The 24,872-nt window shown below is 37.3% G+C and overlaps 1 protein-coding gene across 1 annotated transcript; it reads left to right on the top strand.

The window, feature by feature from the left end:
• Positions 1-8,876: 8,876 nt before the first annotated feature.
• On the top strand, positions 8,877-24,080 carry si:ch211-113e8.5 (uncharacterized protein LOC100307103 homolog). The gene is made up of 6 exons (XM_056235276.1): positions 8,877-9,118; positions 11,360-12,160; positions 20,447-20,501; positions 20,743-20,922; positions 21,880-22,466; positions 24,039-24,080. The coding sequence occupies exons 1-6, from the start codon at positions 9,086-9,088 to the stop codon at positions 24,078-24,080; spliced, it is 1,698 nt and encodes a 565-aa protein (XP_056091251.1). The 5' UTR covers positions 8,877-9,085.
• Positions 24,081-24,872: the final 792 nt, after the last annotated feature.

Here is a 24,872-nt window from a genome sequence, read left to right as displayed (position 1 = left end):
TATAAATGTCTCCTATTCAGTCCTCTCTGACGATTTTAACTTGTACACAAAGTTATGCTGCTGCTCGTCTCACAGTCACGCAGAGAAAAGAAAATGGATTCGCCCATACAGCACTAACGTGGTGGGGCGGGACTTCAACATAAACCTCACGTAATTGGACAAATCAATAAAATGTCAATCATCACACTGACATGCATTTCTTTTTGATTTTATATTTTTTCTTACACTTTTTTACTAATTCTGATTAGTTTATTATTTTAACAATTCTCTAATTAATTCCTTTTTATAATTCATTAGCAAAATTATACAGGGTTACAATCATACTTTAACAGATTTAATCATTTCTTTCTTAAAACAAAAGAACTATGCATTTTTGGGTGTATTGCTTTATTGTATTGAAATGTTCAAAGTAAACAAATGTTTCAAAAAGATTAAAGTGGAAATCATTAAAAAAGAACAATAGGTAACTGTCACATTTTGAGTTTTTTGTATCTGTTCATTTCCCATCTGTTCATGCCTGAGTTTTATGGTTATGTTATGTTAAATAGTTCTGTTCATCTTCCATTCCCTGCCTGTTTGTCTCCATGAAACTCATTCAGTTCAGGTGCTCCTCCTTTAGCTACCCTTGTTTGCTCACCCTATTTTTACCCTCAGTTGTGGCTTGCCCTTTGTTCTGGTATTCATGTTTATACTGTTTAGTTTAAGCTGTTGAGTTGTTATATCTCCTCCGATTCCCTAGTCTTCTGTTCGTGAACTTAACTTCCTTGGATTTTGATTCCTGCTTCCAGTGAGTGTCTGAACCAAACAGCAGTGACAGTAAAACTTTACAATAAGCTCTCATTAGTTAATGCATCAACTATAACATGAACAATGAGAAATAGCATTTGTTACAGAAGTTATTATTCTTTGTTAACGTTAGTTAAAAAATACAACTGCTCGTTAGATCATGTTAGCTCAGGTCCATTAAATAATACAGTTACAACTTTTGATTTTAGTAATATGTTATTAATGTTCAGATTAACCAACTAAGATTAATAAATGCTTTAGAAGTATTGGTCATTGTCAGTTTATGCTAACTATGAATTAACTAATGTTAACGAATGGAGCCTTATTGTAAAGTGTTACCTAACAATAAAGAATCATAACATTTTCAACCAATAACTATAGGGCAGGTTATAGTCCAGATTAGAACGTAAAAATGTTTAAATTTGAAAATAAATAGCCTATTAAGTCTTTAAGTATTTGGTGCAGTGATGAAAAACATTGCGAATACAAAAATATGAGTGGCTGTTTGCATGGGCGTAAATTTCATCCAACATTTGGGGGGACAATAAACATACAATTTCTCAAGAGCAATTTTTGAAAGGGACACAAATATTACAGACAAAATTGTACTTGTAAGGATAAGAAAAGCCTTACTATTATTAAGCTACAGTATTAAACAAGCTACCAAACAAGCTAGGTAACGTTATAATCGTTAACATAGCAGAATTATGGAAAAATACATTGTCATGACAAATTTAGCAGCTCATCAACTCAGCATCATCTGTATCAACTCTTTCAATATATCAAAAGAAAGAACAGACCCTCTGCTTTATTCTAGCTTCATGCATTTTTTTTTATCAACACTTGAATGTGGGTAAGTTTCATTAAAAAAAAGCAATATTTTGATCAATAATGCTGAGAAAATCCTGTACTTCCAAAAAGTAGAATGTGTGATTCTGAATGCCAGTATCCACACCGGCGCTGTGACCGACAGCCGCGACGCGCACTCTCCTCACAACATTGTGTTCATCCGCGCTGTTTCATGCCGATGCACAACTCACGTAAAATTAATAATTCCGCGAATGACTGCAATTGCAGACTTCAAACAGAGATTGGCGACAAAGAGGAAAAGCTACGGACTGCAGCTTTAAGCTTGAACAAAAACAAAAGGATTAAAAAAATAAAAACTCAGAGCAGAATCCAACTGATATATATTTTTTCTTAAATCAGTTGCAAATGCTAACTGTGCGTGTGAGTACACTACAGGGGTTGGACAATGAAACTGAAACTGAACTGGCCAAAATAGTGTTGGAAGTTTCACGCCTATATGCGGGGCCTGGTTGCCAATCTTCACTGATTTTGCATTCCATCAGTAAGAGCAGAGTGTGAAGGTTGAATTAACAGAGCAATAGCACATCTGTAAAATATCACAATCCACACAACATAATGGAAGACATAACAGATTTCAAAAGAGGATAAATTGTTGGCGCGCGTCTCGCTGGCTCATCTGTGACCAGGACAGCAAGTCTTTGTGGTGTATGGAGAGCTATGGGTAATGTCGGCATACCACGTAGGACGAACAACATTTAACAGGAGTAACTGTCGATGCAACAGGAAGCTGTCTGAAAGGCATGTCCAACCCATATTTTATCCAAAAAACATTAAACCACAGCTGCCCAACTCGATGCGGACCTCGACTCTCCTGTTTCCACCAAAACTGTTCATTAGGAGCTGCACAGAGTCAATATTCATGGTCGGGCTGCTATTGCCAAACCTTTGATCACTTGTACCAATGCCAAATTTCGGTTTCAATGGTGTCAGAGCAATTCTTGGGCTGTGGACAATGTGAAAAATGTATTGTTCTCTGATGAGTCCACCTTCACTGTCTTTCATCTGTAGGAGTCATTTATTTATTCATTTCATTCATTCATTTCATTCGAGTCATGGTGTGGAGAAGCCCCAAAGATGCTTAACAGCCAGACTGTTGCTGCCCAGAGTAAAGCACTGAGGTGGATCAGTGAAGGTTTGGGCTGGAATATCATTGCATTCCCTACTATGCTTGATGGGCATAGTAGGGCACTGCCAAAAACTACCGAAATATTCTGGAGGACCGTGCACCTAATGGTTCAGTGTATCAGCATGATAATGCACCAATAGAAACAGCAATACTTGTGACAGAATAGTTTGATGAACATGAAAATGAAGTTGAACATCTATAGATTTGCTTTATGTCCAGGAACAGACCAGAGCAGATGATAGCCTACAGCACAGTCAGATCAGTTTCAGCTGTTTTTTTAAAGCATATAGATTTTAGAGTTTGTAGAGTTTGTTTTATCTCAAATTAATTAATAAAAAACTAAACTTGAACAACAATAAAATACAGATAAATTAAAGACTTATTAAAAAAGAAAGGCAAAGTTGCAATCCATGTTTGCTTTAGCTGCTCTGGCCAATTTTAACTAAACTGAGATGCATTAGGCATTTGAAATACATGATACTACAGACATATCAGCCTATGATGCTCCTACAAAATAATCATCCATCCTTTGATTGAAACGCATGCCCCGGCATGTACGTGTGCGAACAACGGTATGGGCGTGGTTTGTTGCGCGAGATGAGAGCATGGCAAAGTGAACTTCCTTAAACTGTGTTAAGATACCCTGGAACAGACAACACGAAATCACAGAGGTCTAAATGTATTTATAAATAACAGGACACACGTTTTTATTTTCTGCTCAGTGGATTATGCATGCAACAGTAGCCATCTAACATTTGTTGGAAAGTCAGTTAAAATTATTCGCGTGCGAACAAGCAAGTCCCCAGACGATCGCCTAAGAAGAGAACCTGTCCGACTCCTAATCCAATATTTCAAAGAACATCTGTTTGGATACCAGAGTGCAAAGTAAGTTAAATCTAAAACCAGAGCTTGATAGACAGTCTGACAGATCAGGACTGGCATGAAGTTGGTTTGACGTTGGACGTTCGATATTCGCGTATTTAGGGACCGTCTCTAAAGTTACATGCGACACTGGTATAAACGTTTTGTAACTTCAATAGCGTTCGAAGACAATGACTTACAGTCATAAAACCTACTGTACATTGTTTACCCAGGTCTCAGGTATGATGCACACCTTTTAGATTTTTGATGTGTATGACAATAAACTGTTAAATCATATGCAAATACTGATATGCATTTCACTACTGTATGGGATCATATACAAAATATGCCAATATTTAAAGCTCAATAGCGTTTGAAGACAATAACTTACAGTCATAAAACCTACTGTACATTGTTCACCCAGGTCTCAGGTATGATGCACACCTTTTAGATTTTTGATATGTATGACAATAAACTGTTAAATCAAATGCAAATATTGATATACATTTCACTACTGTATGGGATCATATACAAAATATACCAATATTTAAAGCTCAATAGCATTTGAAGACAATGACTTACAGTCATAAAACCTACTGTACATTGTTCACCAAGGTCTCAGGTATGATGCACACCTTTTAGATTTTTGATATGTATGACAATAAACTGTTAAATCATATGCAAATATTGATATGCATTTCACTACTGTATCAGATCATATACAAAATATGCCAATATTTAAAGCTCAATAGCGTTTGAAGACAATAACTTAGTCATAAAACCTACTGTACATTGTTCACCCAGGTCTCAGGTATGATGCACACCTTTTAGATTTTTGATATGTATGACAATAAACTGTTAAAGGCGTGTATCATACCCGAGACCTGGGTGAACAATGTACAGTAGGTTTTATGACAGTAAGTCATTGTCTTCAAACGCTATTGAGCTTTAAATATGGGCATATTTTGTATATGATCCCATACAGTAGTGAAATGCATATCAGTATTTGCATATGATTTAACAGTTTATTGTCATACATATCAAAAATGTAAAAGGCGTGCATCATACCCGAGACCTGGGTGAACAATGTACAGTAGGTTTTATGACTAAGTCATTGTCTTCAAACGCTATTGAGCTTTAAATATTGGCATATTTTGTATATGATCCGATACAGTAGTGAAATGTATATCAATATTTGTATTTGATTTAACAGTTTATTGTCATACATATCAAAAATCTAAAAGGCGTGCATCATACCTGAGACGTGGGTGAACAATGTACAGTAGGTTTTATGACTGTAAGTCATTGTCTTCAAACGCTATTGAGCTTTAAATATTGGCATATTTTGTATATGATCCCATACAGTAGTGAAATGCATATCAGTATTTGCATATGATTTAACAGTTTATTGTCATACATATCAAAAATCTAAAAGGCGTGCATCATACCCGAGACCTGGGTGAACAATGTACAGTAGGTTTTATTGTCTTCAAACGCTATTGAGCTTTAAATATTGGCATATTTTGTATATGATCCGATACAGTAGTGAAATACATATCAATATTTGCATATGATTTAACAGTTTATTGTCATACATATCAAAAATCTAAAAGGTGTGCATCATACCTGAGACCTGGGTGAACAATGTACAGTAGGTTTTATGACCGTAAGTCATTGTCTTCAAACGCTATTGAGCTTTAAATATTGGCATATTTTGTATATGATCCGATACAGTAGTGAAATACATATCAATATTTGCATATGATTTAACAGTTTATTGTCATACATATCAAAAATCTAAAAGGTGTGCATCATACCTGAGACCTGGGTGAACAATGTACAGTAGGTTTTATGACTGTAAGTTATTGTCTTTAAACGCTATTGAGCTTTAAATATTGGCATATTTTGTATATGATCCGATACAGTAGTGAAATGCATATCAGTATTTGCATATGATTTAACAGTTTATTGTCATACATATCAAAAATCTAAAAGGTGTGCATCATACCTGAGACCTGGGTGAACAATGTACAGTAGGTTTTATGACTGTAAGTCATTGTCTTCGAACGCTATTGAAGTTGCAAAACGTTTATACCAGTGTCGCATGTAACTTTAGAGACGGTCCCTAAATTCGCGAATATCGAACGTCCAACGTCAAACCAACTTCATGCCAGTCAGATACGGTGCGTCTCAATCAGCTCACTAGCTCCTTAGGTCGTGGATCAGTAGGCTATAGCGTGTGTTTTGTGACTACTCATTGTATTTCCGGCGGCGACATCCTCGTACACTTGTACAACGATCTGTCATTCAACAACAGAATGATTTGTAATGCTATTTAAAGTATTTCATGATAAATACTTTGTTACATTACCCATTTTAGCTGTAACTTAATTAAATGGTAGCTTATGTTCTCCATCTGTATGTTTATGCTGAAATACTTGAGTAATGTTTAAAAAAAAAAATCTATCCTAATGATGTGTATTGAGTTGGCTCGTGCAATTTATGTGTCTCAGTCAGAATTTCAGTTAGGGATACTCCACCGTTTTTTCATATTAAACTATAATTAGTTAAGTTAAGGGAATAATTATAGTTAACGGAATAGTTATTCCCTTAACTAAGACGAGTTGATACATACCTCTCTCATCTCAGTGCGTGCACTAAATCGCTCTGTCTTGCGGCGAAACTTTGATAGCACAGCTTCGCCCAGTTCATTTATTAGGATCCAAGCAGAGAAGCGACCAAACACCTCCACGTTTTCCCTATTTAAATACAGTTACACGAGTAGTGTGGTGAATGGTGACAGATGACTTTTATAATGTATGGCGGAATACAAGTGCTTGGAAGCAGTTCGACTCGGCCCAGTAATATCGATGATATTACTGGGCCGAGTTGAAGTGCTCCAGTGGCGTGCCCATTCAAAGTGAGGGGACCCCCGCACGTGACCCCCTCAGATTTTTCCTCCCTGATAATTTTTTTTGTCACAACTTTATTCCTATTATGCTCCATAATTACCAGAGCCTATAACGACTCAATTGTATTCTTCTGGATGTGTAATAAATCGGTCAGCATCAGCCCACCCCTCCAGGGGCGTAGAATTTAGTAGGGACGCTAGAGACGTGTCCCTACCAATATCCAGTGACACTGATATATATCCCTAGCAATAATTTCGATCAAAACTTAAAATATATTTATATTGATGTCCCCGTCCCCACCAATTTCAAAATCAAACCTACGCCACTATATCAAATCTAGCTACGCGCGTAGCGCTCTAGAATCTTTGCTGTGTATGTTCAAGCAACTCACTCGTCTCGCACGTTGAGCTGGCAATGTTTTACAGATGGTCTTGAAGTGGTAAGTGGGCAAAGCAACAAATCGGCATTGAATTAGTTATCGGATGATACTAAAAGGTAGTGGGATTATTTGTGGTTGACCTGGAAATTTTAACTTGATCAAAAAGTTATGGATTTGATATTAGTTGCGAATTCAGAGCATTAACTTAAGTTGTGTCAGTGTAACATTATCGACAGCTAGCCTAGTCTAACCGTAACTAGTTGGCTAACGTTACTGCCTGCCATACAAAGCCAATAAGCCATAGTAACGTTATCTGATCGGTTTTGAAACATCTGTTCTGTTTTGTCTTGTGTCAAAGTCTCCAGCTGGTTCAATTGTTTTCAGTTTCATAGAAACGGGGGTGTTAAATTTGTTGTAGGCTAACTGCAAAATTTGATTACATTTCTGTAAAATATTAACCATTATCAAATAAACGGGGTAGTATTAACCTTATTCAGCACTGAAATCTGTCAAACTTCTTTCAAAGTCCTTCATCACATATATTAAAATAACTTAATTTCAGAGCACCACAAAGTCAGAACTCAGCACCTTTATGTACCTTTAATGTAAGATCGTTCTTAGGTCACATACCAATTTAAAATCATAACATAAAAACTGCAATGGTACTGTTTTTAAAATCAGGTGTAGTAGGCCTAAGTGTACAGTAAGTGTGTGTGTAAACATGCTTTAATGAAGTAGACTTCAAAAGCTTTTGAATTTGAGCTTACAGTTCTTTCATCAACCTGTCTTTTAAATAAACTTACAAAATAGATACTTTAACTTAGTCCTCAGATAGAGGAGGGTTGCTGCTAGCTCCGTTAAGGTATTTCTGTCCCTCCCAAACTGCATTGAAATGGTATGTTTAGCAGCCAGAATTAAAAAAAATTCAGGGCGAGAAACCCCCTGACCCCTCCTAACATGATCCATATCACCCGTCAGAAAACAATTGCAACGTCTCAGATTGTGCCCCCCCCCCAGAATTTTGGCTTGCATGACGCCCCTGAAGTGCTCCAAAGCACTTGCTATGGTATTCCGCCATACATTATAGTTATCCACTTTACACACTAGAAAAGCGCAACGTTTTATTTTGTGTCACCATTCTTGGTTGAGTGGAGGGAAAACGTGGAGGTGTTTGGTCGCTTCTCTGCTTGGATCCTAATGAATGAACTGGGCTAAGCTAAGTGCTAACAAAGTTTCGCTGCAAGACAAAGCGATTTAGTGCACGCACTGAGACGAGAGAGGTATGCATCAACTCGTCTTAGTTAAAGGGATACTCCACCCAAAAATGAAAATTCTGTCATCATTTACTCACCCTCAAGTTGTTGCAAACCTGTATGAGTTTCTTTCTTCTGATGAACACAAAGGAAGATATTTTGAAGAACGATTGGAACTTTGGCACCAATGACTTCCATAGTATTTATTTTTTTCTACTATGGAAGTCAATGGTGCCAAAGTTCCAATCGTAAATGATGACAGAATTTTCATTTTTGGGTGGAGTATCCCTTTAAGGGAATAACATAGTTTAATATGAACAAACTGGAGTATCCCTTTAAGGGAGCATAGTCGAGTATCAATGCTCCCTGGTTTTCAGGGTGCATTGTGGGACTTTTTAGGGAGCGAATGTTTCAGTGCACTGGAAGGATTTTGCGATTGAGACAGCCCTTATAATGGCGGACTCTCTGATCATGCCCTGACCACTGAACAAGGAAGATGATTGAGATGCACCAAAATATTGAACTTTACATGATGCAATACATATGAAATCCTTTCAGTTTCAAAGCATTTTAAATGGTTTCCCCATTGTCGTAAGTTCTCCTTTCACAATGGAAACATCTGTAATGGAGGCATGTCCCTTTTTTTCCAAGTCCTCAATGTGTTTATCGATCTGAACTAGAAAAAAAAACAATAAGTCTACAATGGCTTTTTCCTGCTGTCTGGACTTTAGAATAAATGTAGATTCTAGAACTGTCATTTAACAGTTGTACATTTCTGTGAAGTTAGCTTAATTTGACTGCAAATGTCATGTCCATAATGCTGGGATAGCTCATATCTGCATTATTGTTTGTGTTTTTTCAGCTGACTTGGGTGGGAAAGAATCATTGAATAACAGTGATGGAGCAAAGAGAACCATCAGATTCAGAAAAGGTATCTGTATTTTTTTTTTATTCTTTGGTTTGCGTGGTCATCCCTAAAAAAATGCATTGTCGCATAAGCTTTGTCGTAATGCAAAAATAATAATCTACCAATTGAAATCCAACGGTTTACTGCTCATTATTTTCATAAATACTATAATATTATTAAGTTAGGAAATATCAGAAGACGATGGTGAAGTGGAGCAGCTCATCTGACATGACTGCATGTAACTGCATTTATGTGGCAAATCCCATGGGTTTGGACATTAAAAAAGATTGGTATAGTGAAATTGTCCCTCCCCCCACCCCCCTCCATCCACACCACTGATCTATATAATGTCATTCTATATAGATCAGTGGTCCACACACACAGCGATCTCACTCACCTGAGTTCTAATCATGCACACCTGTCAGTCATCGCCAGCCGTCACAGGACACTTTAAAAACCACCACTTGCGTTTGTGTCCTACTTACCGTTTGGTGCTTTTACCTGCTCCACGTTCTCTCCTGCACTGTTCTCCCTCGTTATCTCCATCGTTGTCTCCATCAGTTTAAACTCCATCCTGTTCTCTTTGAACAAGGTCCTGAAAATAGAAAAGACTGTTAAGTGTTTCTAATAGCATTGTAAAGATTGTGGTGTTATCTACGTGCTACTTACCCGTGTTGTGTGAATCAAAATAAATACCAGCGTTTGGGTTCACTCTCTGTCCTGAAATGACCATGGAATTAATCATTTGATACAATGTACTTATTGTGTACATACATGTTTTTACATTGAAAAATACCTGCAAAAAATTACATCTGTAATTCATTTCTGTAATTACATCCATAATTATACTGTTGACCCTCCCCTTACCCCACCCTTAAACCTACCCATACCCCCAAACCTGTCCCTAACCTTACCCGTATCCCACCTCAATAGCAACAAAAGTCATAGCCAGCAGCCATATCACCCTGTAGCCCAAGACTGGTTGCCCACTGAAGCTAAGCAGGGCTGAGCCTGGTTAGTACCTGGATGGGAGACCTTCTGAGAAAACCAGGTTGCTGCTGGAAGAGGTGTTAGTGAGGCCAGCAGGGGGTGCTCACCCTGTGGCCTGTGTGGGTCCTAACACCCCAGTATAGTGACGGGGACACTATACTATCAAAGAGCACCGTTCTTCGGATGAGACGTTAAAACCGAGGTCCTGACTCTCTGTGGTCATTAAAAATCCCAGGATGTCTTTCGAAAGAGTAGGGGTGTAACCCCGGCATCCTAGCCAAATTTGCCCAGTGGCCTCTGTCCATCATGGCCTCCTAATAATCCCCATATGTATTTACACTGATTGGCTTCATCACTCTGTCTCCTCTCCACCAGTAAGCTGGTGTGTGGTGAGCGTTCTGGCGCAATATGGCTGCCGTCGCATCATCCAAGTGGATGCTGCACATTGGTGGTGGTTGCACAAGCGCTTTGAGTGCCTAGAAAAGCGCTATAGAAGTGTAATGAATTAAAAGTGTTTTGTAATACAACATGAACACATTAAATACATTATACCTGTAACGATTCCACTGTAGGCATGTTGAATGCAAACCCATATGCAGTATTTTTTTTATTATTATTATTATATACGTAATACAAAACAAAACCAAATCCGGAGACTTAAACTTGACATGGACATAAACATGAACTCACCAACAGAGGTTACAGGGAACAAAGCTAGACAAGATACAATGGAAACATGAGGGCTATTTATACACCAAGACTAATGACTAAGCATCTAAACATGATCAAGACAATCAACCAATCAGAACATGACACATAAGACTAGGGAAGCACAAGATATGATCACATGATTGCAAGGGAAACGCATAACAAACAGGAAACATGACTGAGAATTTCAAAATAAAAGACATGAACACAAACAAAACCCAAACCAACTTGACGGTACCTAACAGTTATTTTTTTTGAGGCACATAGTAGTTAAAGACACCTAATATAAAGTGTGACGAATGATTTTATATACAATTTAATAATATCAATATAATAGATTTAATGCACAGAGAAACGTTGCTTTAGCGAGAACAACACAAACAAGGATACTGCATATAGGCTAATTCTGTGACACATTTATTTGCGTTAAAACCCTTTTTCTTGACACAGTGTTTCCAAACTAGTTTTTGTGATGTTTGAAGTCAAATTTATGCACTAAAGTTAAATGAAAAAATTATTGGTAAAAATTCTCAACATCAATTTACATAATTGTTATTATCTTTTCAGCATGCAGAATGTTCCCCACAAAACAGAACCTCAGAAACATGGAAAAAGCTGAATAAAATGGATGACTGGACGAAAGAGGATGTCCGTCAATGGCTCATGAAGTTGAAAGACCTTCAGAAGTATGCTGATATGCTTTACGATGAAGATGTTTCAGGAGCCGCTCTCATTTTATTTGATAAACAAGACTTTCTAGATCTTGGTTTAAAGCATGGACCTGCAGTTCAACTGGTTAAAACCGTGGCCCTGTTCAAAACATCCTCAGAAAATGTTGAGCACAGTGCCATACCCAAGGTCACAGATGGATCAGTAAGGACATCTGCAACACAGCATTTTCAGCAAGAAAAAGCACCAGCTGAAAGTCCTACCATTGGATCTGCTGAATTGGAGACATCAGCACACTTCAGCATTGAAGAAAATATGGTTGGTAAATCAAGTGTACGGAGATGGTCAGAAGACATACCCAAATATACAAGCAATGGAAGGGAGTCCTTCTATGATGCATCACCTTTTCAAGAAAAGAAGGATCTACTATTGGAGGAACGGGATGATGGCATGTACACAAAAGTAGATGGGGCAAATGGTGCACAATCCCTGGCTTTACCTTTGACACATTGCACAAAACAAACAAATAATGAGGGGAATGAGACCAAAGAAGACCTGAGTAACTCTGCATTTTGTTGGTGTACGCCTCGGCCCTTTGATGAAAGCAGCACAACATTTGAATACGTCCAAAATCATATACTTCCACCTGAGACTGGTCCAAGCAATCTTATTGACCCTCTGCATGAGTACAAGCTCATGGTAAACACAGAGAATGCTTTAGAAAAGGATGTATTCAAAAAATTCAGAGATGATACATGTTGGTTTTCTGCAGGATGTATGAATTCTCGAACAAATGGAACTATCCATTTTGGTGTTGGAGATGAGCCTCTGTACAAACATGGACAAATTATTGGACTAGAAGTGCCATATCAGAACAAATATATCAATGAATTTTATAAGGGTCTGAAGGAGCACTTCAAAGAAAATCTGAATATTGCAATGGCATGCATTAGGCCCCCCAAGTTCGTTAAGGTAAAATGTCCAGATAACAAGGACAAGTGGGTTATTGAGATTGATGTTGTCCCAAAGTGTAAATTAACTGAGAATAAACTTTTTTACACTACATTAGACAAGAAGAAAAGGAAATCAAAATGCCTTTTTATTCGTTCTGGTGCAAACACCATTAATTACTTACCAGAAAATAATCCTAAAATTTTTAAGCAAAACAATAAGACATTAATGCGTGATTTGGGATTATGGGTTTTATTTAGACAGTTAGCTGAATTCCATGGCCCTGTCTGAAAATGGCACACTTCATTTGCACTTACAGTGATTGTGCACGAGTCCACGAGACTGTAGGGGATCCTATTTGTCATTTTAGGTTTCAAAAGGGTGCTATGCACCCTCGATGGACACTATTGCCAAGCCCGCACTGAAGCGACCTCTGCAGCAGACTTCTAACCCGACAGTCAAAGCGACATTACGTCAGAGAGTATAGAAGAACAAAAGGGGAAACTCTGAGGCTTTTTTGGGAACAGCCACTAGGTGGCGCTTCGGTTGCGCGGCCGCCATTTTGGGGTGAAAACTCCAACTGGAGTTACTGGACAACAGCACAGATAACAGTTTTTTGAGGTAGTTTTTTCTTGCATTATAGTGAGTATTTCCATTTTATGCAACTTTACACATTTACTACTATTATTAGTTACCAACTCCACTAGGCCTGAAATATATTTTGTACGTTTTAACCCTGGATCATGCTACAAACATCATGATCTTATAGAACATGATGCATTGCTGTGTGTCCGTTATCATATAACTTTAATTGCCACTTTGGACAGTGGCTGTGTTTTTTTGTTTACATAGTCTATACAGTTTACTATAAAGCTATTCTATTGCTGTTATATATTTATTGTCCAACATTTACATTTTAGTACAATGGGCTCTATGCACGGGAGTATTTCTGGTGAAGGTCTAAGGATGCTGGATTATTTCCGCCGATCGTAGAGTCCAATGCTATACCGAGAATTTATATTGGTTTTTATACTCTATTGCTATACTAAAGAAACGTTAGTCACAAAAACAGACAAAACAAACACCCCTCATTTTGTTTATGCTTATTTGTTTATTATATTAAATAAACATAACTATATATAAAATTACATCTAAACGTATTAAAGTTTCGTTTCAAAGACGAGAGGACAGTAAATTTTGAAGACTCTGCCATAATCCCGTTTTCCTCGGGTTTCCTCCGCTTTAAATCTCCCCAACCGGAAACTGAAGAGCAGCCTTGCGTCAAATGCGGAACTTATGCGTGCATATAGCCTATTACATTTATTTGCTGAATTCATTTATTTTATTGATAACTTATTTTTGTATGTAACGTTATGTGTACCTCCTGGGAAACGGTCTAACGTTATTATAACTTTATGAACTGATATCACTTTATTCTTACCTGTCACACTTAATGTAGAGAGTAATATAATTAAATCCTTGAACTTCCCTGTCTCAAGTTATGTGGGGGAAAAAGCCTGGTTAAGTAGCAACTTCTTTTTAACTGCTATAACGTTAACTGTTGTGAGTTATAATAATCACCTAATTATTTCAACCTAAAAATGACCTCTGCACTGGCCTAATATATATATAATATATGACTGCCGAGTCGCTTTCACCCCAAAATGGTGGAAGCGTAGGGCTGCTGCTGGGCGCTGGTGTTGCAATGGAGCGTTCTATTGGCTTTCACTTCTTGTCAATATACGTTCTTTGATTATGTCACGAAAGTGCGGATTTGTAGGAAGACCGCAAATATTCAGGGTGCCATTGGGGACAGGGCCTTATAGCTTAAGGCCATGTGTCCACCAAAGTGTTTGTGCTTGGCTTCTTTTTCTGGTCAGCAAGAGTTGAAAAGATACTGGACAAAGAGTGTTTTGACACCATGCAAGTACAGTTTTGCATCGGTTTCTGAGTTGGGTGTGTACGTTTCCAAATCTAACTTTATATTGCCTTAATCACTGTCTTGTTTGCTAAAACATAGCACCATGTCAGAAACTCCTAGCAACTGTTAGCTAGGCTTAAAATATGTTTTACACAGCGGGGTTAGTTGTGGCACAGTGTTACAAACAAGCCACCAAGTGTACAATGATAATCAAATGAAAACAGAGCCACACAACTTTTCAGTTTTGAGTATTTATTTATATATTTAACTTTGTTGGACTTTCACAAACAATGTTGGAATTTAAAATGTTTAAAATTTAGTTTACTATGCATTGATCACTTGTTTATTTATAAAAAATATGGCCTGTTTTTAATGCAATAAACCCTTTAAATTTTGATTTTAAGCTCATTTGTATTATTACTGTTGTTATTATTAATAATAATTTTACATGCAGCTGCTGCACACACATTTAATTCAATTGCAATTACAATATTTGATTATTTTATTTACTTATTTATTTATTTATTTATTGCAAAACTGTGCAGCCCTTTTCTATGTCTCTATCCATGATATTGATCCATAATAGAAGGATGTATGGATATCTATCTATACAGATGCACAAACAATATTAAACTATACAAATAAAATAGTACTGAATTATGTGTTTCACACAAGTGTTACAACTAAAGCCCCGTTCACCCTACAAGCGACTTTGTCGCTGCATGTCGCCAGTGGCTGGCGATGAGGTCGCTAGTGGGAGTTCCCACTACTGGTTGCCTTTATGAATGACATCCAATGATGTGGAGAAGGATCATACGCGCTCCGCTCCTATTGGTTGTCACTCCCGAAAGTCGCTCCTCATTTGCATAAAGTTAAACAGATCTCAACTTTGTCGCGTCGCCAGACACGCCCCATCCGGTCGCCAACGGTCGCTGTCGCGCGTGTCGCCGGAAATCGCCAGCTCCCCATTGAAATGAATGGTATCGCGTCGCTTGGTCGCGTGTAGTGGGAACGGGGCTTAACCCCTCTGTCTGTTACAATTAAGCGCCGGAAAGCTCCGGAAGTGATCTCTCGCGCGTGTACGTCACTCATACAATTGTTTTTTTTGTTTTTTTTTTTAAATTGTTTTCTTTTACGACGGTTTAAACATCCCGGATAAGCGCAAATTAGTACCATTTTAGTACCATTTAGCCGTCTTACCTACAATCTCTGTTCTGTGTAAACAATGAGTGACGTACACGCGCGAGAGATCACTTGGACGTGGCTGTGTTTACAAGAGGTAAAAACGATATAAATACTGTTCGTTTTCTCACACAAACCGCTCGTTTCGTGTCTGTCATCTCCACAGAGGCTTTGCGTTTCATTGCTTTCTCATTCAAAACAGGGTGATTAAAACTGTTTGTCACGTGACGTTAAAGGCCTAGAACTTTAATCAGGTAATCATATTCATATCAGGTTTAAAGTAGTACAATTAGTTCCAAAGTTGTATTTGTAGAAGCTTACCATAACATTTACCATGCTTTTACCACAGTACATTAGTTTTACTGTGATAAGTCTATGAAAAAGACTGTAATCACAAAACTTAGCATTCTTTTACCTCACTATTGGTAGTTTTAATGTGATATAAATGTTGATTAAACAGACAGGAAACAAAGGGCTGGCTGAAGTTCAGGAAGTAGTGAAGCTGTGGCATAAAGCCAATTGCCGTGAGACCAGGGCTGCGTTCCAGTCCACTTTTAGACACGCACTTGCGAACTTCCCTAAGCACTTCCCCTCGGGGGGAATCCCTAACGCCATTTTGAAGTGTGTTCCACTTCGCAAAGTGGACAAGGGAAGTTTATATGGACAGACACTTGTTCCCTCGATTTTGTCCGAGGGAGCGAGTCTACTTCATATGTACACTTCAGGCAGCTCCATATACCACAATGCAACACGATTGTGACGTCACCGCAGGTCTCGTCTAATCACCACCATCACAAACAACTCTGATATATTAATTATATATATTTTGAATTTAAAACAACCCAAACACATCTATATACATGTGGATGCTGCATTAAACAAATTCTTAAAGGGAAAAAAAGTAAATAATAAAGCAACTCATAGCTGATTCAAAGTGATCAAGGGCTTAGGACGTTCCAGTTCAGCTCATTGCGGTTTCCGCCAGTAGTGGGCACTCGTTCAACGTAAGCAATGACGTATATCCGAGTGAACGAGACGAAGGGAAGTTAGCGAGTGAAGGGCATGACAATTTTGGACTGGAACGCAGCCTGGGTTGCAATAGTCGCATAAAGTGACGGCATCAGCGTCGGCATCACCGTTGATGGACAGTTGATTTCCTTTCGTCTATATTCGACGATGAGGGATTAAAGGCACACTATGCAAGAATTGTACCTTAATATAACAGCTTCAAAGTCATTTCGGTGGTAAACAAACTCACAGTAGGGCGAATCATCCTGGTAGTAAAGCTTGGGGGGGACGCCGCTGTAAAAACCAGCAATGCAAGTTTGAGAGGAGCGCCCCCGACAAATCTCGCGAGAATAACGACATGCTATACGGCAACGACGTCACACACATCAACAACAATATATGAAGCACGAAGACACTTGCGTGCATTTCAGACGTGATACTCGACGATGGAAAAAGCACAGAAAACACGGTCGGAAGAGACTAGGAAAAGGAAAAGAGAATCTGACCGCGTGAGGAACTGGAAAAGAGTCCCTGATTCGCCCTCGCTATGTGTGTGCGTGTTGTGTGAGTGAGCGCGGCTGATCAGCGCCAGCTGTTTTGAATGAGGATGTCCTATATATTGTTTTTTTTACCTCGTCCTGTCTATGTCAGATGGTATTTGAGGCTACCAGGGTTCTACTCACCGTGTTCTCCTGCATTCTACCTGTTCCTGCAAATGTGTCTGCCCACTGCGTCCCTGTTTTTCCGAGCCTGAGTCTTCTTCTGCCTGCTTCCATTTTGACCCACACGGCTATCTACTATTGTGCTCAATAAATTACTGTTTACTCGCAACTGAATCCTCTGACTATTTCCTTCAGAGTTGTGACAGTCCCACTCGGTCGGGCTTTCACTAGTTGGCGCGAGCTAAAAAGCAGCACTGGATGCAACAGCGATGCTGACCTGGCTATCTTGTTGATAGACTAGTAAATAAATCTCTTATTTCTAGAACTTGTTTGCGTTCTATGTTGTTGCGCTTGCTTGTAGTATGTCATTTTTTTACGATGCTGTTCATTCATCCATTGTTGATAATTAGACCTGTCCAGTAATTTCCACATATGTCTAGCTAGCTATTTACGACAGTGCAGGTATTCCACAGCGACTATAGGGTTCGCTGTTTGACAAAAACACAATTTCTGCATGGTGTGGCTTTAACATGAATGTCTATCTGACGGACCCCCGCGTCGAAAAACAACGTCAAGGGTAAACCTTTTTCGTTGAAACTTGACGCCAGGGGTCCTTGACCATGCGTCAGACATTTGACGAGTAGGGAGTGAGACTGTGTTGGAAATCTGGGTGTGGAAATCGACAACGGCTTGAAATTTGACAGGCAAATTGCCTCTGTAGTGGGCTTTAGTTTTTTTAATCTTTGCTCTCTCTCTCTAAAATTAAAACCTTTCTTTCTAACGTCTCTTTAGAGGTTGCTATCCATGCCTTTATTACATCTCGGCTGGATTACTGCAACTCTCTATATTATGGTGCTTCAAAGACTCAAATTTACCGTCTACAAGTTGTTCAAAATGCAGCAGCTAGATTCCTGAAGGGATGTAAAAAATTTGATCATGTTACACCCCTTCTGAGATCTCTACATTGGTTAACTGTTCAGTATAGAATTGAATATAAAATTCTATTACTGGTCTACAAATCTTTAAATAATCTTGCACCATCTTATCTGATGGACTTACTTCACCCGTACACTCCTAAGCGAGGATTTAGATCGGGAAACAAAACTCCTCCTTCACATTCCCAGAACCCGCTTGAAAAAAAGGGGAAATAGAGCCTTTGAAGTGGCTGGCCCCACTTTGTGGAATAATCTCTATATTGTAATTGATGTACAGCACTTTGGTCGGCCGGCGGCCGGTAGTAAATGTGCTTTAGAAAAAAACGGAACTTGAACTTGACCTTCAGGAATTCAACAAAGTGTTCTTCCTTCATCCATCCTGACGGGTTTTCACCTCCTTTGCAACCTGTAGGTCCATTCAGAATGAAGTGGTCCCTGAAATGTACCCTGGGGAAGACAAAATATGGAGGAAGGCTATTCCCTGTGGCTGAAACTGCGCAGGCAAGGGTAATAATCTGGGGGACATATTGTGTTCCTGATGTAACCAACAGCTACACCTAGCTCTTTCTTGCCTTTAATCTCATCCTGCTGATCTTGTGGCAGTATCTGCTTAGTGTGCTGAATGGTATTTTGAAGTCCTTTGCTGTGCTTCTAATACTTCTGTTTTGAGTCTTCACCTGTCTGGCTGCCTCTAGCATAATCGGTCCCAGTGTCTTTCCCCTGTCTGTAGTTCTTAAATATTTTCTGACCATTTTGACTTCTAAAAGAAAATTATTTCATACATAATAAGTTTATGTTCATGAGAATTTAACATACAAACCCGATAAAAATGTAAAGCATAATTATATTTACAAACATACAACATATAATATGTATATTATATTGTGTATGTATATATATTATATTATATTCATTATGTTTTAACATACGTAAAATGCATAAATTAATACATTTATAACCAACAGGCTATAGGCCTACTGCCGCTTTATTAAGGCACTAACTGCTATTCACGCACCTGAACGCCGGTGCAACGCAGTATTCTTGCCCAACCCCCCCTAACCCCCCCAACACACACACACACACATACTTTGAGAACCACTATACATAGTTATGTTAAGTATTTTTATTAGGGCTGTCAAATGATTAATCGTGATTAATCACATCCAAAATAAAAGTTTTTTTTACATAATATATGTGGGTGCACTGTGTATAATTATTTTATATATATAAATACACACACATGCTTGTATATATTTAAGAAATATTTTCATGTATATACTGTATATAGATTTATATATAATTTATATTATATATAAATATAAATATTTTATGTATAAATAATATTTTTTTCTTAAATATACATGCATGTGTGTGTATTTATATATATACAAAATAATTATACACAGTGCACCCACATATATTATGTAAAAAAAACTTTTATTTTGGATGTGATTAATCGTGATTAATCATTTGACAGCCCTAATTTTTATAATTGAACATAAAGAACTTTGGATGAATCAAAGCTATCACAAATTCTGCTATTTCACAATAATGCACCAACCTGATGCACCAATGACTGAAAGTTTGAGGCATCAGGTGACAGAAAAACAAGACTGTGCAGGTGTGTATTGAGGCTCCTCCCCTTCACATATACTATAAAGAACAGTTCAGCAAAAAGGAAAGTTGAAACTTAAACAAAGCTATACAGAGAAATGCAGACCATCAGCAAATCTGCAATGAAAGGTAGGATTCAACTTACAGAATTTCGTATTTAATACAACATTTTAGCATTGCATGTTAATTAAATTATACACTTCTAGAAATAAACTAAATAGGCCTAATGCTTAAAATTGCTTGTTATAATATCTTAAACCACAGCAAAACACAGCCAGCCTAAAGAACAACTTAATGCATCCAAGACCTGGTTTTTCTATCTCTGTGATGTGGTTGCACGTGGTTTACGGGTAATTATCAATATCACTATGAAAATATCATTGCTTGTTGTTTTGACTCTTGCTCTGTAGCTTCAGAATAGCTTGAAATAGTAAAACAAAAGTAGCATTGTCGTTACATGCCTCTTACAAAAAATGATTTCCGCCAGCATGGCAGTATGAAAATCTCTTAGGCACTGATGGAATATTCAAAATATGGACACCTGGTTCTTATGCAGTACTTTCCTAACTGTATACAATGAAAATGCCTGTTGTCATTTAAGAATTTCTATGAAACAAAGCCGTAACTATGTCTTGAACATTGGGATGGTTTTGTTTACTTTTGGTGGTGGTGGTGGTGGGGTATTTAAATATTTAAATATTGGTATTTGCAGCTGAGGACATCCGAGACCAACACATTCAATGGTGATCTGGACGAAACAGAGACTGGTAAAATTGTCAATATCTTAGATTGGTGGTCCTTTTACAACTGTAGATGTGTTTATGATTTGTAATATGATTTGTTAACTGAAATTGTTTTGAAAATTATTATCATATAATTTATTGCCTAATTATTATTATTATTATTATTATTTATTATTTGTTTTATCGATTATGACATGATAGATAATAATATAAAACAGAAACAGTAAAATAAGTTTTGGATGGGATAATTCATGTTCTCTAACAGAACAAAAAGGTGAGCTCCGGATTGTCCTGCTTGGAAAGACAGGGGTTGGGAAAAGTGCAACAGGAAACACCATCCTTGGAGAAAAAGTCTTTGAATCAAGTGCTTCATCTTCATCTGTTACTAAAAGATGTAAAAAGGAAACTAGGATTATTAATGGAAGAGAAGTTTCAATTATTGACACACCTAGGGCCCTATCTTGCACTCGGCGCAAATGACTTGGTACACTGACGCATGTATCATTCCTATTTTGCACCCGCGCAAAGCGGGCTTTTTCCTCCACAGACACACGTCGGTTAACTAAGAAATACACTTGCGCTCCCCGGGGCGGTTCAGCGCAAAGAGGAGGCGTGTTCCGGCGCAAACTTTCCCTCATGCTATTTTGCTGTTCTATAAGACAATTGCGCCACTGACCAGAAAAAACCTAGTCTAAAGTCAGTGGCGCGTTGCGCGTTGTTCATAATGCTATTTTAAGCGCGCATGCTTGGCCATAATCAATGTAGCGTGTGCACAACGCGCATACACTTTGATTCTCTCATCTAAGCAGCAGTTTTCATTTTTGCAAATCATACATTATTACGATAGATAGATAGATAGATAGATAGATAGATAGATAGATAGATAGATAGATAGATAGATAGATAGATAGATAGATAGATAGATAGATAGATAGATAGATAGATAGATAGATAGACAATTTATTATAAAAGCATACATGTAGCTTACACATTTACCCAAATTATCATACGCCTGTTTAACAGAAGTTAATTTGGGTGGGTTTCTCCATCCCCAATGTCCCTTCTCTGTCTTTCACTGCCCTGACAAGAACTCGGTCTCCTCGGCTGTGAACTGCTCCTGGCGCGCGCCTGGCAAATCCGCCGTTATAATAGGAATCCGCTTTAGAACAAGCGCGCCTGCTCTTAAAGGGAATGTGAGATGACGCTCTGATTGGTTTATTTCACGTTACGCCCAAACCACACCTATGAATAATGAAGCTACTTCAGACAACCCCTTTTAGATTTGCGCCAGGCGCAAGAGGCATTTATCCCGCCGGGAAAATAGCAACAGCGCCGGGATCCGCCCACAAAGTTACTTGCGCTTTGCGCTTTGACACTTGCGTTTCAGATCGTTAAAATAGGGCCCCTGGTCTTTTTGACACAAGTATGAGCGAAGAAGAGATAGAGAAAGAGATTAAGTTGTGTATATCTTATTCTGCTCCAGGTCCACATGCCTTTCTAGTTGTTGTTAAACCAGAAAGATTCACAAAAGAAAATGCAAAAACAATACAATTAATTGAGAGAATATTTAGTGAAGAGGCAAGAGATTATACTATGGCACTGTTTACTCAAGGAGATCAACTAGAGCAGGACATTAAGACATTTATCTGCAGTAATTCCGCATTACGGGCATTTGTCAGGAACTGTATGGGACGTTATTTCGTGATTGATAATAGGAAGCAGGATTCACCACAGGTTATGCAGCTGGTGGACAATATTGATAAAATGGTTAGTGATAACTGCGGTGAATACTACACTAATGACATGCTTCAAGAGGCAGAGAAAGCAATTGAGAAGGAGAAACAACGAATCCTGAAAGAAAATCAAGAACAACGAAAGAGAGACATTGATGCTCTAGTGAAGAACATGTGTCTAAACATTAAAAACATAGAACAAGAAAAGCAAATAGAGAAAATGAAAAAGCAGCTTGCAGAGAAGGAGGAGAAAAAGGCAAGGATTCAAGCTGAGAACAACAATTATTTCATCCTTTGGCATCCATTTAAATTGCTTCAGGACATCATTACATTTTGGTTTTCAAAATAAACATTTAGTTTTGTTTCATTATCCCTCACTAACATATACTGTATCTCAGAACTTCAGAAGAACCGATGTTTAGAAGCAATTTTGTTTAGCTGTCAGCTCTGTGGTAGCGATTCACTTCCACTGACATTTCAAATCAGTTTCAAAGTAAAAATGACAAAGTTTTTACATTCAGTCTTTTTTAATTTATGACATTTTCATACTCACTGTCAATTATTAATGCTGTTGTTCACCAGAACTAAGGCTAATCATAGTGGTAACCCTAGTGAATAAAACCTATACCAAAATGCATTTAAAATAAATGTATTTCATATTAAAATATACACACATATTTACTGACAAATCGCTTGAGACTTACTGATATGAATATTATAATTAAACTTTATTGCACAATGCACAATTTATTGCACAATGCACAATTTAATATGCACAATGCATATTTCTTAACATTAAGCCTTAAAATGTGTTTAATATCACTATTAGTATTATTTCTGTATAGTATCTTTAGTTTATTTAAATGCTAGATATTTTAAGTATACTTGCAATAGTTCCACTTTAGCACAATCAATATAGTTACGTATATCTTTAGTTAGACCTCAGCACTATTTCCGGATAACTAAAGTGCATGAAGTACAAAATCAGTTGTTCCAATTTAGCAGATTTTACCAATTTAGTACCAACAGTACAATTGCAGGATATTTATATTAAGTACATGAATATGTAAATGTATTTGTAGTATACATAAAATAAAATAAATGTATTTCAAATACATTTTAGTATATTTATTTTTCACTAGGGAAGTGTTTTACTTTTAGAGAGACTTTTAGAAAGAAACAAATCTACACAGTAACTTGACAAATGGACCTTATAAACTTTAAGACTGGACAGTCTGGATTGAATAAAACTCACTAATCTGGATAGAAGATATGCAAGAAAGAGTATGAACACAAAACTTATCTTCCCACCCATCTACGATCCACCCTATCCTTACTCCCCTCATTCCACACTGACTAAAATCACTGAAAGTTCACCAAACAATGTAATAAATTATAAGTGTGTGTGAGAGAGAGAGAGAGACTCATTTAAATCGTAAATCTTTACATGTAATCTTAACAGTTTGAACAACAGTTCACCTGAATGAATTAAACTTTCTAAAACTATGAGAGAGGTGTCTGCTAAGGACCAACCGATTCACAAAATGAATCAGACTTTCAAAAGCTATGAGAGAGAGCCATTTCGGGACCAACAATTTGTTGCAATGAATAACATTTTTCTAATACAACATGAGAGTAGATCGATCGTTTATGTGACAAATAATATGAATCTATAGCTTTTTTCCTTTCATGTTTGGTATAATTTTAAATGTCAATTGATAAAATGGTCTTAATTCCACATGCAGCGGTCACTTGTATTATGAAAAAGTTGAAAAATTGAAAACTTATGAGAATTCTGTTCTCCTGTTGTGGGTGGTGTCTCTTCAAGATATCTGATGACCATTGCTTCTCTCCCACAGAACAGCTGTGACCCTTTGGGGCATTTACATGTATTTGTTAAGAAAATGCTTTATTCAAAACATCTTAATACAACATAAGACATTCAACAAGAAAATAATTCTTTAAGGATTCATTCCAGCATTGTGGCTGGAATCTTTTAACTGAATCAAGAACTATTACTTTTGGTTTTGTAAATTCATGTTTTATTGCCTTTTATATTATTTAAAAATTCACATGTATTTTTCATATCCTTGGTTTGAAATTACATTCTTTTCATATACATTTTTAACCATAACCTATGTAAAGACAGTATGAAATATCAATAGCCAGAACAGTCACATGGACTGTATGAAGATGAATTCACCAAGCTTTTTACATAAGCATCTTAAAGTAAATATAGGCTACACCTTTAAAAAACAACCTTTGTAAATTTACCAGTGACCTTCACAAAGGGTTAAATTATGACAATAAAGTCACATAAATCCCTGGACAAAATTGAAAATATAAATAATTTTTTTTTTTTTTTCTATATTCAGCTAATACACACAGCACTCCCATTTTAACCCATTGAAATTCCCTAGCAATTCAATTGAACAATGTAGTTTAATATTTTGTTGATGGTGCTTTGAGATTTTTGAGGTTTGAGGGCTGTTCAACAAACAAAAGGGCTGTTCTGAACAAAATGTTCTTAAAATAATGTTTATGGAACATTCTTATAATGTTATCAATAGTTATGGTCATGTAATGTTGAGAGAAAACGTTCTTAAAATAAAGTTGGAATGTCCTTTTGACGTTATTTGTACTTGAGGAATGTTCTCAATGT

Source organism: Rhinichthys klamathensis, unplaced genomic scaffold (assembly GCF_029890125.1).
Source record: "Rhinichthys klamathensis goyatoka isolate OS25496 unplaced genomic scaffold, OSU_Roscu_1.1 h1tg000418l_1, whole genome shotgun sequence".
Taxonomy (NCBI): Eukaryota; Metazoa; Chordata; class Actinopteri; order Cypriniformes; family Leuciscidae; genus Rhinichthys; species Rhinichthys klamathensis.
Note: the sequence above shows the minus strand (reverse complement) of the source record. Positions and strands in the feature narration are given on the sequence as shown.

Bases quoted from the DNA above. Each gene is read 5' to 3' on its own strand.
- si:ch211-113e8.5 (XM_056235276.1), top strand. From the start codon at position 9,086: ATGGAGCAAAGAGAACCATCAGATTCAGAAAAG. The intron at 9,119-11,359 runs GTATCTGTATTT...TTATCTTTTCAG, and splicing joins AACCATCAGATTCAGAAAAG to CATGCAGAATGTTCCCCACA. The intron at 12,161-20,446 runs GTAAACACAGAG...TGGTATTTGCAG, and splicing joins TGCATGAGTACAAGCTCATG to CTGAGGACATCCGAGACCAA.